The sequence below is a fragment of the Salvelinus alpinus genome, chromosome 11 (genome assembly GCF_045679555.1).
Source record: "Salvelinus alpinus chromosome 11, SLU_Salpinus.1, whole genome shotgun sequence".
NCBI lineage: Eukaryota > Metazoa > Chordata > Actinopteri > Salmoniformes > Salmonidae > Salvelinus > Salvelinus alpinus.
Genome location: NC_092096.1, coordinates 62,565,458 through 62,579,656, shown reverse-complemented (window position 1 = coordinate 62,579,656; position 14,199 = coordinate 62,565,458). Strand labels below are relative to the sequence as shown.

The 14,199-nt window shown below is 39.9% G+C and overlaps 1 protein-coding gene across 1 annotated transcript; it reads right to left on the bottom strand.

Annotated features, from left to right (window-relative positions):
• Nucleotides 1-61: 61 nt before the first annotated feature.
• On the bottom strand, nt 62-6,198 carry LOC139534617 (ependymin-like). The gene is made up of 6 exons (XM_071333886.1): nt 6,058-6,198; nt 5,708-5,742; nt 5,027-5,155; nt 2,733-2,922; nt 2,443-2,536; nt 62-620 (listed from the first exon to the last, which is right to left on the bottom strand). The coding sequence occupies exons 1-6, from the start codon at nt 6,122-6,124 to the stop codon at nt 482-484; spliced, it is 654 nt and encodes a 217-aa protein (XP_071189987.1). The 5' UTR covers nt 6,125-6,198; the 3' UTR covers nt 62-481.
• Between the last annotated feature and the right edge of the window lie 8,001 nt (nt 6,199-14,199).

The window sequence follows — 14,199 nt, the reverse complement described above, 5'->3', positions numbered from 1 at the left end:
TCTACACAATATGAAGAGGTGAAGTGCTAGCTGTCCACTATACTATGAAACAATTACTGTATTTATTTGATTTTACTGTATTTATTTGATTTTACTTTATTTAACTAGGCAATTCAGTTAAGAACAAATTCTTATTTACAATGACGGTCTACCCCGGCCAAACCCTAACCCGGACTGTAGACTTGCCTTTGAAAATAAATTATTCAGAAGGACAGGTCACAATGCAAGTACACATTTCCAAGGCCCATATGTAGCAAGGAAAGAAATTAACGTTTGCGATGGTAATGTTTACATGTAATGCTCAGTGCAACTGACTTGTAACATGGTCAGTACTAGATTAGTTTTGTAACTTGTGTTTTACCTCTTTTTCCTACACTAACACAGTCCTTTTTTATATTTATGAATTCATTTAAAAAACAGCTTTTTATTTCAGGTTAAAAATAAGCAATAGTTGTGTGAAATTCTCATAAGAAAATGTCCTTTAGGAATATTTTGTAAGGTTATTGAAAATGCTGTAGAAGTTGGCAGCCTCTGCAGTCTCATCCAGTATAGCGCCCTGACAGAATTTAGGAGGGAAGAACTCCTGGGGGTCCATGATCCCAACGACAATGTTGAAGAAGCTGTGAGTAAAAAAATGAAAAGATTATATAATTATAACATAATGGATATCTGTGGATTTAACAGTCAAATCCATGCTTGAGGGTAGTTAAGTGTTAATAAATCATAATGCTTTTATTATTATAAAATTATGGATTCTATGTTTCCATAAGTATCACAAAAGCGAATTAAGACATTCTTTTGATTGCTTTCAGGAACACATAATGGACTGAGGAAGTTTCTCAGAAAGAGGATATGGAACAAAGACTGCATAGACCATGTATTGATGTCAAATATGACACTACACACATATGTATATATATATATTTACAGTACCAGTCAGAAGTTTGGACACACCTACTCATTGAAGGGTTTTTCTTTAGTTTTACTATTTTCTACATTGCAGAATAATAGTGAAGACATCAAAACTATAAAATAACACATATGGAATCATGTAGTAACCAAAAAAAGTGTTAAACAAATCAAGTTCCCACATATGCTGAACACTTGTTGGCTGCTTTTCCTTCACTCTGCGGTCCAACTCATCCCAAACCATCTCAATTGGGTTGAGGTCAGGTGATTGTGGAGGCCAGGTCATCTGATGCAGCATCATCACTCTCCGTCTTGGCCAAATAGCCCTTACACAGCCTGGAGGTGTGTTGGGTCATTGTCCTGTTGAAAAACAAATGATAGTCCCACTAAGCGCGAACCAGATGGGACGGCGTATCGCTGCAGAATGCTGTGATACCCATGCTGGTTGAGTGTGCCTTTAATTCTAAATAAATCATACAGTGTCACCAGCACAGCACCCCACACCATCAGACCTCTTCCTCCATGCTTCACGGTGGAAACCACACACGCAGAGATCCTCTGTTCACCTACTCTGCATCTCTCAAAGACATGGCGGTTGGAACCAATAATCTCACATTTTGACTCATCAGACCAAAGGACAGATTTCCATCAGTCTAATGTCCATTACTCGTGTTTCTTGGCCCAAGCCAGTCTCTTCTTATTATTGGTGTCCTTTAGTAGTGGTTTCTTAACAGCAATTCGACCATGAAGGCCTGATTCACGCAGTCTCTTCTGAACAGTTGATGTTAAGATATGTCTATTCCTTGAACTCTGTGAAGCATTTATTTGGGCTGCAATTCCTGAGGCTGGTAACTCCAATGAACTTCTCTGCAGCAGAGGTAACTCTGGGTCTTTGTTTCCTTTGGCGGTCCTCATGAGAGCCTGTTTCATCATAGCCCTTGATGGTTTTTGTGACTGCACTTTCAAAGTTGTTGAAATTTTCCGTATTGACTGACCTTCATGTCTTAAAGTAATGATGGACTGTTGTTTCTCTTTGCTTATTTGAGCTGTTCTTGTCATAATATGGACTTGGTCCTTTACAAAATAGGGCTATCTTCTGTATGTCACCCCTACCTTGTCACAACACAACTTATTGGCTCAAGCGCATTAAGAAGGAAAGAAATTCCACAAATTAACTTTTAACAATGCACACCCGTTAAGTGAAATGCATTCCAGGTGACTACCTCATGAAGCTGGTTGAGAGAATGCCAAGAGTGTGCAAAGCTGTCATCAAGACAAAGGGTGGCTACTTTGAAGAATCTCAAATATAAAATATATTTTCATTTGTTTAACACTTTTTTGGTTACTACATGATTCCATATGTGTTATTTCATAGTTTTGATGTCTTCACTATTGTTCTACAATGTAGAAAATAGTACAAATAAATAAAAACCCTTGAATGAGTAGGTGTGTCCAAACCTTTGACTGGTACTATATACTGTATATACAAAAACTGTCATATTTAATTCACTGCCCAATAATAGACACACTAACTTTGTAAGAATCCAGCCGGTCTTGTCCGTGTAGTATGTAGAGCTGACAGGTATGCACCCAAACTCAGTGAAGGTACTCATCCACTTGTCTTTACCTGGTGATGAAATTGATCCACAGTCAGAAAGCCACAATCAGGGAGTAGAAATGTGATTTGAGAACAGAATCACAAATCTGAATTGCCAGGCAACAAATAGTTGCTAGGAATGTTTCTTGGTATTCCCTCAGAGAGAGGAAGGCCACAAATAAAAGGCAAACATTTAACAAATTGCATGCCTTGTCCATTTCCTTACCACTTGGGGTTGCAACTTCTCCATACCAGGTGTTGACCAGCAGACCTTGTCCTGGACCAGAGGAGCTCCCTAAGATCACCTGGCCCAGCAGAGCAGCATCGGCAGGGATCTCCATAGGGTGGAAGTCCTCCCTTTTCAGCCTCTCCTTCTTACAGGTTTTGTTCCTGTGGTTAATCGTATACATGACACCCTGGGAGAAGTCGGAGGAAAAGCTGGTTTGTATGATGTTAGAATTGCCACATTTACCTGGAGCTAACTCTGCAAATAGCACTGCTGGGTGATATAAAAAGTCATAATCAATCGAACAATAATATAACAATACTCTTAGCAAAAATGTTTATCTTTAATTTACAATATGTAGATTTGATTTGATTTGGATCTCTTTTAGTCCCCATTTGGACTCATCTTCCAAGAGTCCTTAAACATTAAAATACAATTTATAATACAAACACATTTTCACATATAACACACTATTACAAACATACATGATATACTAACATAATAACCCAATGAATACTACATCTAAAAAATATTGATTCTTCATCTACTATAGTCCCACAACATTTCTATGTATTATATTTAAATGGTTTAAAAATAATGTTTAAATTTATATATTGAAAGGTTTCTGGTTTGCTCAGTTAATTTATTCCATTTCTTTATTGCTCTAAATCGAAATGTTCTGTTGCCTATTTCTCTTTTCTGTGTGGATAACGCATAGATGGTGGACAATCTATTCCTAGTATTTACGGAATGTCTGTCTCTTACCAACTGAATACCGTTGTGAATAGAACTTGGCCGTTTTAAATGATGTATATTATGAAATAAAATAAACATGTTTTTTTCAATTATCTTGTCGATTGATGACCAACCAAGAACACTGCGCATGACTGCAACAGAAGAACCATATCTCCACCTTAAAACAATCCTTGTGTCACGCCCTGACCATAGTTTGCGTTGTTTGTTTCTATGTTTTGTTTGGTCAGGGTGTGATATGAGTGGGCATTCTATGTTGTATGTCTAGTTTGTCTATTTCTATGTGTTTGGCCTGATATGGTTCTCAATCAGAGGCAGGTGTTAGTCGTTGTCTCTGATTGGTAACCATATTTAGGTAGCCTGTTTTGTATTGTGGGTTGTGGGTGATTGTTCCTGTTGCTGTGTTCTTGTGTTTACGTTACGGGACTGTTTACGTTTCGTCTTCGTTCATTTTGTCGGTTTATTGTTTTTGTTCGTTGTTTAAGTCTTCTATTAAAATGGATAATCATCACGCTGCATTTTGGTCCTCCTCTCTTTCGCCCGACGAAGAACGTTACACCTTGCTGCTTTGTTCTGTGCAATCTGCAGACTCCTAACTTCACTTAATGATGCATTTCCCCAGACCACAGAACAGTAGTTCACCTGACTCTCAATTAATGCTTGTGTTATTTGCTTAAGAATTTTTCCTGGTAAATATTTAGCTATCCTTCTGGTTATGCATGCTGTTTTTATATATTTTTTTTACATAGATGAGTTATTTGAGACGACCATGAAGAGGAGTTATCTAGCTGCACTCCTAGTAGTTTGGTTTCTGCCACTTCTTCAATTTGAACTCCTCCCATACTTAATTGTATTCCATGCTGTTTTGGAAACTATGAGAATAGAAAGATTCTGAACTTTTGTGAAACATCACAGCACAGTTGAAAAATAAATGACAAATAGAAATCAAAACGGGATGTTCTTCAGCTATAGATGAGAGGGGTTGAAGTTAGCTGAAGTGTGGGACTAAAAACAAACTAAAGATAACTATTGTAAAATATACTGTGTCCGTAAAATACAGTATGTATCAACTGGACGTAGAAGCCTGAGTGTTGTTGTCCATTAGTTTACTCCAATTAGGGGAGGGGTGGTAGGGTTAGGTGAAAATAATAAATTAAAATATATTAAATATATATTTTATATATATATATTTACTAAAGAAATATATGAGGGATTGAAAATGATGCAGACAATTACATTGATTGAAGCCCCAATCTATCTGCAATATTAAAGCTGCTCTACCCCCCACCCCCCCCCCAAAAAAAACTAACAAAAAACAAATTCTGCGAACCGTTACATTAGACAAAATGAAGACGTTTAAATATGAAAAATTGTAAATTACAGCTCACTTTGAGCAAATTTTGGAATTTGTAATTAACTCGATTAAAAACATTTTATCGTTTGACAGCCCTAGCATGACTGGGATTTTTGTGTACTGGTATGTTGAATAAATGGTTGTTATTGTGAATACATGGTTATTGTTGTGAATAAGTGTTTGTTACCTCTCTGAAGAGCAGAAGGGCATCAATGCCGAATGTCTTGTTCTCATAAGAGCCAACCTCCTTGAAGCGGATACGCTTGAGCATCGCATCATAGGTGTATTTGGCATTTGCATAAAACTTCTCATTTGCCTGAAAGGACAGGAGTGTGACAGGGATTATTATAGCAGAGTATAAAATTATTATAGCTGGGTATATCATTATTATAGCAGAGTATATCATTATTATAGCAGATCATATCATTATTATAGCAGAGTATATCATTATTATAGCAGGGTATATCATTATTATAGCAGAGTATATCATTATTATAGCAGAGTATATCATTATTATAGCAGGGTATATCATTATTATAGCAGAGTATATCATTATTATAGCAGATTATATCATTATTATAGCAGATTATATCATTATTATAGCAGGGTATATCATTATTATAGCAAATTATGTAATAATTACCATATCAATACAGCATTTGCTTTCCTTTTTTATTTGCCTTGCTTTTTTTGTGACTAAATTAATATTTTTGATTTTGTAATTTTACAAGACAGGATATCAAAATATATATATTTTTATATTTACAGCCATATTTATATGTCAAAATATTCCTTCTGGTATTATCATCATGGAAACTCCATAGCCATGTATTCCCGTCTACTGTGGAGAAACAAACCACATACTTACCACAGAGAGGGCTCCGGTCAGAAGAGGGGGAGACCCTGAGAGAGGCAGGGGTGTTTTATAAGTGAATTATTTATACATTTTCTTGTGTTAAATGCACAATATAGCTGTAAAAGTGGACCTATACACTATAAACATAGAAGAAAACATCTACCAACTTTTCCAGCTCTGCTCTGCCTACAGTACAAGTACTGTACAGTACAGGTGTTAAATCAGGGTTATACTGTACGCAGTGGCTAATCTTTGACTGGAGGCAGGCATTCATAACACTGCAGCTCTTAGGTTTACTACTCAATTTACAACACGATTGCTCTCTCTCTCTCACACAAACACACACTCTTTCTTTAACTTACTGCACGTATGAGGTACCTGAGCCAGGCAGCCCACTGCAAGGCACATCAACAACACAAAGGTCCTCATGCTTCCAAATGTTCCACACACTCACTCACACACACCAATAAGCAGACTGACTGCTGCAGGAGCGCTTAGTCACTTCCTTATAAACAGTACGATACTGAGGCTCCAGATCCTAGGGCCAGCACTGGATTCAGGTTTTCCTTTTCACCAGAGAGGCCCAGAAACCCCTGTCCTACGAGACCAAAGAATAATATGTTTCCATAGGCAAATCAAATCAAGTTGATTTTATATAGCCCTTCGTACATCAGCTAATATCTCGAAGTGCTGTACAGAAACCCAGCCTAAAACCCCAAACAGCAAGCAATGCAGGTGTAGAAGCACGGTGGCTAGGAAAAACTCCCTAGAAAGGCCAAAACCTAGGAAGAAACCTAGAGAGGAACCAGGCTATGAGGGGTGGCCAGTCCTCTTCTGGCTGTGCCGGGTGGAGATTATAACAGAACATGGCCAAGATGTTCAAAATGTTCATAAATGACAAGCATGGTCAAATAATAATCAGGAATAAATGTCAGTTGGCTTTTCATAGCCGATCATTAAGTCAGGCTAATAGGCCAGGCTAATGCTGCGTTCATAACTAAGTAAGAAGTGGGAATTTACCACATACAACTGAGAAAAATCCACTTGAATGGCCCTCCTACTGGTAATTACTAGTGGGAAACTCGACTATCATCCTGAGCACCCACTTCTCCCACATGCTCCCCTCTAATGTCACCTACTTAGGAAATTACCTCGATAACATCATTTTCTGCAATTAAATGCAACAACAAAGATGTATTTATAAAATAAATCTATGAATATGGTTTTTGGACACAAAAATTAGTTTACAAGCATGATAGCTGTACTTCTAGTTTATGGTTTACACAGTTTGTGGAGTCAGCGTTTCTCAACGAGTTCGAAAGCACGGTAAAAAAAACAAAAGCATGGTATTTACAACTTCACAAAACTGGTAAAGATGGCATTTTATATGGCTTTTATGTTGTGATAGGTACGTTTCTACAAAAAGACCTTCCTATGAATACTTGTTTGTATCACAGGAGGTCGGTGGCACCTATATTGAGGAGGACGCGCTCGTGGTAATGGGTGGAGTGGAATCAGTGAAACGATATCAAATACATCAAACACATGGTTGGATGCCATTCCATTCACTCCGTTCCAGCCATTATTATGAGCCTGTCCTCCCCTCAGCAGCCTCCACTTTGGATGTACTGTTAAGGCAGGTGCTATTGTACCTGTTTCCCTCCAAGCAAATGAGCTGGTGCCACAAACTAATAAAAACAATCATTTTGATTGTGTAAATAAACTTGATCTGTATCTCAAAGTCCCCCCAACTGTAAGTACTGCATTTTGGGGCTTGTTGTCTAAATAACCCTTGTTGAAGAAGGAAGCTAGTAAAGCCTGTAATGGTCAGGAATAAAACAGGTCACGAGTGCTAATAGCAACATCTGTGACATCACGGTCATATGATCTCGAGAAGGTGGGCGAGTCACCTGATGCAAGGAACTAGACCATCTGAACTTATACCTAGTGAATATTATACAAGCCATCCTGGGTTGTATTCATTAGGGCACATAGCTGAAAAGGTTTTTAAATGTTTATGCAACAGAAAACAAAATGAGCGTTTCTTATTGGACAAGTCTAAGTAGTCCCTCCCTGTTACAGTCAGTTTTCTTCCATTTGGTGCCTATTGAATACAGCCATTGTGCACTAAGAGAGATGTTACAAGGTACCACTGAATTAACAAATCATTTGGAGACTCATTTGTTTGTTGTTAATGTCAGGCGCTAAACTGGCTTATCTAACCAGAGCATGGGACGCTACTTCCTTGTTTGGTTGAACCGCTCGACTGCTGAAAGGAAACACAGTAACACAGTAGCAGTTACTGTGATCTGATTAAATACAATATAAACTTCCATTGAAGAGTGTTAACATTATACACCCACCTTCCCTGCTATATGCCTCTTTCCTCAGCAGAAGACATGGGAAGCAGAGTGGCGCAGGGGAAGCGTGCTAGGCTCATAACCCAGATGTCAATGAATCGAAACCATTCTCTGTTATCCAGTTAGATTTTAACTATGAAGTGCAAACAGGGATGAAAAAAGCCTCATTCCATGGGCAGGCCTCAGACCTTCCCATGCAGATTTTCTTTCACTACTTCTGACAGTTCATATAGTTATTTCCTATTTAACAGTGCCCTATTGACCTAATGGATACGGCTCTGGCCTCCTATACCAGTGATTGAGACTCATCATCAGAGTCTCATCTGGGGTGGATGAAAGCAGAGTGGCGCAGCGGAAGCGTGCTGGGCCCATAACACAGAGGTCGATGGATCGGAACCATCCTCTGCTAAGCAAGTTTTGCTTCAACTAGCCCATAAAAACGTCCGTTGAAGCATTTCAACATCACCCACCTTCCCTGCTATATGCCTCAAAAGGCAAATAAAACAGATCAATGTCAATTTAAATCAAACACGTAGACGATGAGATTCCTAGTCTTTTTGTAGGCTACAACAAAGGGCAGACCTTAGGTGATAAACACCTAGATACATGAGAGTGGATTCAAAGGTCACAAAAACATTTACAGTATTTGATTTGAAGATACAGTACAGGCTGAATTTCAACAGAATCTCAACAGTTTTCTGTGGTGAGGTCAGTAAAGGTTCTGACAATTCTCACTTCCAGAAATGGAATCACATGTCACTGAATATGTTTCACTACACTGCTGTTTTCACAACAGGGTCAACCCTGCTGTACAGTCACCTGAGACATATGCTGACACACACACAAACACACACACACAAACACACACACACACGCAAGCACGCACACACACGCCTTGCACCTCCTGTCCATTTTAGCAGTGTTGTTGGTGAGCTTCACACAGTCGACCAGCATGTAGGGCTCCACTGTCACACAGTCCACCACCTCATTCCCCGTCAAAATTTGAAACACAACAACCAGCTGTCTAAGTAGGGGAAAGTTCACTTCTTTCGAAATAATCATTTTTTCAATATGATCACAGTGACGTTGTTTTTTTTTACTTCTAGTGTAAAGCACACTCACTTTGTATGAAATAAAGATGAGCAATAATGACTCTATACTGTCATTGTAAATGAGAATAGAATTGAACACTTCTACATGAATGTGGATGCTACCATGGTTACAGATAATCCTGAATGAATTGTGAACAATGATGAGTGAGAAAGTTACAGAGGGTCAAAGATCATACTCCCAAAACCATTTTTGGTAATGGCGAGAGGTACAGAATAATCTGAAACACAACCAAAACGAATTGCGACTGCATCCAACAAGCAGAGTCACAGGTTTGATATAGTCATTGTGTGCTAGGAATATGGGACCAAATACTCAACTTTTGATTACTTTTATAAGAATATTTAGGGGTGTCAATCATTTTGACCCCTACCTTTTGGAGAAAAAAGTATTACTTGTTAAACAAAATCTCTCCCTCTCAGCAATTAGTATTGATATAAAATAATATAATTTCCCCCAAAATTATATACAGCATAAAATATAGCTCAGTATTTGAATTATTTATTTTATACAGTCATTATTGTTCATCTTTACCAAGGGTGTCAATACTGTACATAAAAATCAATTTGATTTGGTGAAGTCTGGCTTTGACACAATATTCATTTAAAAAGTAAATAAAATTATTCCTATTTTGAGTGGGAATAATTGTGTGTGTGGGTGTTGGTGACGTCTGTAAAAGTATAGCAATATTTCATTTTGAACTGTGTTATTAGCGCGGCCAGGCAGGTCATGTTTTGGAGGACGCATGACTCGACCTTCGCCTCGTAATTCGGGGAGAAAATGGGTGTAAATATATTTTTTCGCTTGTAACCATACCACCCTGAACATTCCTGTTAACTGGAACTAAAGGGGCCTAGCCCGAACCAGAAAACAGCCCCAGACCATTATTCTTCCTCCACCAAACTTTACAGTTGGCAATATGCATTCAGACAGGTAGCGTTCTCCTGGCATCCACCAAACCCAGATTTGTGTCGGACTGCCAGATGGTGAAGTGTGATTCATCATTCCAGAGATCGCGTATCCACTGCTCAAGAGTCCAATGGCGGCAAGCTTTACACCACTCCAGCCGATGCTTCGCATTGTGCATGGTGATCTTAGGCTTGTGTGCGAGTGCTGGGCCATGGAAACCCATTTCATGAAACCCCCTGACAAACAGCTCTTGTGCTGACCTTGCTTCCAGAGGCAGTCGGTAGTTAGTGTTGCACTCGGCGTTCCTGTTCTGTGAGCTTGTGTGGCCTAACACTTTGCGGCTGAGCCGTTGTTGCTGCTAGACATTTCCACTTCACAATAACAGTACTTTTGACTGGGGAAAGCGCTAGCAGGGCAGTAATTTGACAAACTGACTTGTTGGAAAGGTGGCATCCTATGACATCACTTCCTGTGTGGGTGGAGGAAGAGGAAGTGACCCGAGTGGAAGAGTTGGATCCTGTCTGAACACTGAGGCTTGCTTTGGGACCATTTCTTTCCCCGGTCTTGCTTTTAGGCTCTGACCCATTGTCCAACCCATCGTCACTAAGCTCAATGAGACTGTTTGGACTGTACAGATTCTCCATATTTTCCTTATGCTGAACACTGCTATCTTTGTTGACACTATTGTCGAGGGGAGACCCAGTGCTGTTCACAGACACTTTTTCAAATAAAGACCCAAGGCTGCTACCAAAGATTTTTATGACTACACCAAGATAGACCACAGCCAGTCATTTCTAATGGGAACAAATGAGCCATAGTGGGCAGAACAAGCAAGGAGGGGGGCAGAGCCAAGCATGAGTTAGCGAGATCCTATTGGTGCGTTCTAGCATCATCTGCATATTTTTGTTAGGAAACGCCTACTCTGTGAAGTGCGCATGTGCAATAACTCAATTCGCCTTTGCACTCCGTTTGCAAAGGTTAAAGTTTACAAACCTTAGTCCACTCTGTTCATAACAGATTCTAGTTTTGGAAACAGAAAACTGTATTGAGATCAAATGTTTCATTGATGAGAACATTTACAGAATGTCGGCCAAAATCCATCTCACTCCATCTTCTCCCACTGCCCGCCAGTGGGCTTCCTCTCACTACCATATTTGGAAGTGAGTGGAAACACCAAGCGGATGCTTCACATTTAAACATCCAGTGAAATATCTGTCTCATTGTTCTATCTGTGCTTCTACTAAGTGATTCTGTAGCCATTTTGTTATAGCTATTGTTTGGTAGCTCTTCAATACTGCCCAGAGTCATACAGAGCTCCTGTTCCTAAAGTAACTTTGGGGGAAACCAAAAGAGGTATTGGGTGCTTTGTCTCAGTGTAACTCTTCTTTATGTGTTACTTTTTTTGGGCTCGGGGTCCCTCATGTTTCCTCCTACAGCTTGCCTCAGACGCATTTTACACTGAGGCATGGTACTGCCTGAACCTCCCCATCACCTGGGAGAAACCATCTAGAGTGAACCGCACCACTCTTTCCTCCACAACGTATCTGTAGCTGTCCGGGATGAACCACCCCTTGTCTGGGTTCAGGAATGGTTTGACCCATAGTAGATTCTTTACCTGGGTTATCCGACTCTCTTGGCTTTCTGCATGGCAATAGGCATACCAATCTGGCTTGTTACACTGTCTTCTGAGGGGTGCCCAGCCACTTGTGATTGACGGACAGGGAGTAGGCTGCCTTGAGGAAGGTTTGGAGCTCCTGTTTGCTAGTGACCATGCCCTCCTCTGTTTTGGTGGGTTGGCCAAGTGTTTGTCCAACGGGGGCATTTTACTGAGGAACTGTAGGACCTGGAGAGAGACAGGGATGAGAGAGAGAGTGAGATAATGATAAAGAAAGAGAGAGAGAGAGAGAATAGCATTGGCATAATATCAGGTAAAATGTTAACAAGCAGTCGTGCTACAGTGCTCACCTATAGCAGTAAGCTCCAGCCTCTCTAGAATACTTATTTTCTCTCTCATTCACCACAAGCGCCAAAAAACAACAACCACAAAACAGAGAAAGAGAGGACTCACCACATTGGTCAGCGCATATAGCGAGGCATATTGGCTGTACACCACTGCCATTTTGGCTGCCTCAGCTGCTTAGAGGAGACGGTGGCCACTGTCACCAAGGAAACAGTGCTCCAGACATAAATACATACACTAAGGTCATGCAGGGGTCAGAGATATTAGAAAAATATCATCAATATCATAATATCATAAATCATCAAATTTATGCTGATGTCAATGTGTATCTTTAGGACACAAGTTATTGCATTGGTTAAGACTGAGTGCTCACCAAGTCAATGCCCGGACTGGTCTTAAACACATGGAAGTCTAAATGTGGACCCAAAGTGTTTGAGATGCCATCAGAGTCCAGCAACTGTGGGACATATGTTTTGGGGGTTTGGGAACTCATATTTGAAGCATTTTCACATCTACAGTTTACATACACCTTAGACAAATACATTTAAACTCAGTTTTTCACAATTCCTTACATTTAAGGAAACATTTCCTGTCTTTGGTCAATTAGGATCACCACTTTATTTTAAGAATGTGAAATGTCAGAAAAATAGGAGATTTTATTTCTTTCATCACATATCCAGTGGGTCAGAAGTTTACATACACTCAACTAGTATTTGGTAGCCTTCCACAAGCTTCACACAATAAGATGGGTTCATTTTGGCCCATTCCTCCTGACAGAGCTGGTGTAAATGAGTCAGGTTTGTATGCCTCCTTCCTCACACACGCTTTTTCAGTTCTGCCCACAAATTTTCTATAGGATTGAGGTCAGAGAAATTTGGCCTGGCGTGGTCCCCTTTCATAGAATTTTTTTGTTTTATCTTTATTTAACTAGGCAAGTCAGTTAAGAACAAATTCTTATTTACAATGACGGCATACACCAACCAAGCCTGGATGATGCTGGGCCAATTGTGCACCTCCCTATGGGACTCCCAATCACGGCCGGTTGTGATACAGCCTGGATTCGAACCAGGGTGTTTGTGGTGACGCCTCTAGCACTGAGATGCAGTGCCTTAGACTGCTGCGCCACTCGGGAGCCCTAAACATGTAAAAAGCCTATCTTTCACATAGTTCAGCTCTCACATTTCAGTGTAGGCAGTCATGTCCTGTGTAAGTGACTGCGATGTGCTAATAGGAATCCACCGTTTCTGTCATACCCGTTTATATTATCATTGCAATTTTTTTTATTCTGTCCAGTAGTGATTTTAGCATGTCAATCTTGGTGGGGCAAACTCCACAAAAAGTTTTCCAATGCATGCCAGCAAAGCCACTACACAACACAACACTAAACAAATACATTAATTGCACTATAATGGTGACAAACAGTGCCCATAAAGCCTAAATAAAACTGTCCCAACAGCAGAGTTTTCTTTTCAGCACCATGGAGTGAATCCTTACCACCGCTACACCTGGCTATCAGTGGAGCCTTGTCTGGCAGCGAAACAATTAATTCAACCTCATGACTTGCTTAAACAAATGTGGTTTCTACTGGCAATTGAGACGTACAAATTATGGCATAAGGGAACGACGAGCGGATACGAGGAAATCCATAATTTTGATTAAGACATTATAGAGCGAGCTAGGACAGACGTAGTCAATATAACTGTTTGTTCAGCACTTTTGAAATGTACATGACCAAATTCAGAACATGGGTTGTTTTTACAGTATTCTCCCTGTACACCAGGTCAGAACAGTAGGATAAATGAAGGGGGCATATAAGCAGACAATGGTAGTTCTTACAATATTCAATGATTACATTTCTCTAAAACAGGCTATAGGCTACATGTGCACCACCAAGTCAGAAAAGTAGGCTAAATTATGAGGGGGAAAGGGACCAAATGATTAGGGTGAGGCACATGGGCTACTAACAGCTTACTACACAACATACACTTTATAATACTTTCTTAGCTACAGTATACATATCTCCCTTGCATATTACATCATTATGCAGCAGCATACAGGGCTCCCAAGTGACGCAGCGGTCCAAGGCACTGCATCTCAGTGCTAGAGGCGTCACAGCAGACCTTGATTTGATTCCAGGCTGTATCACAACTGGCCGTGATTGGGAG

Coding starts and splice junctions, on each gene's coding strand:
- LOC139534617 (XM_071333886.1), bottom strand. CDS start 6,124: ATGAGGACCTTTGTGTTGTTGATGTGCCTTGCAGTGGGCTGCCTGGCT. Junction 5,156..5,707: donor TGACCGGAGCCCTCTCTGTG/GTAAGTATGTGG, acceptor CTGTCCTTTCAG/GCAAATGAGAAGTTTTATGC. Junction 2,537..2,732: donor AGAAGTTGCAACCCCAAGTG/GTAAGGAAATGG, acceptor TTTCATCACCAG/GTAAAGACAAGTGGATGAGT.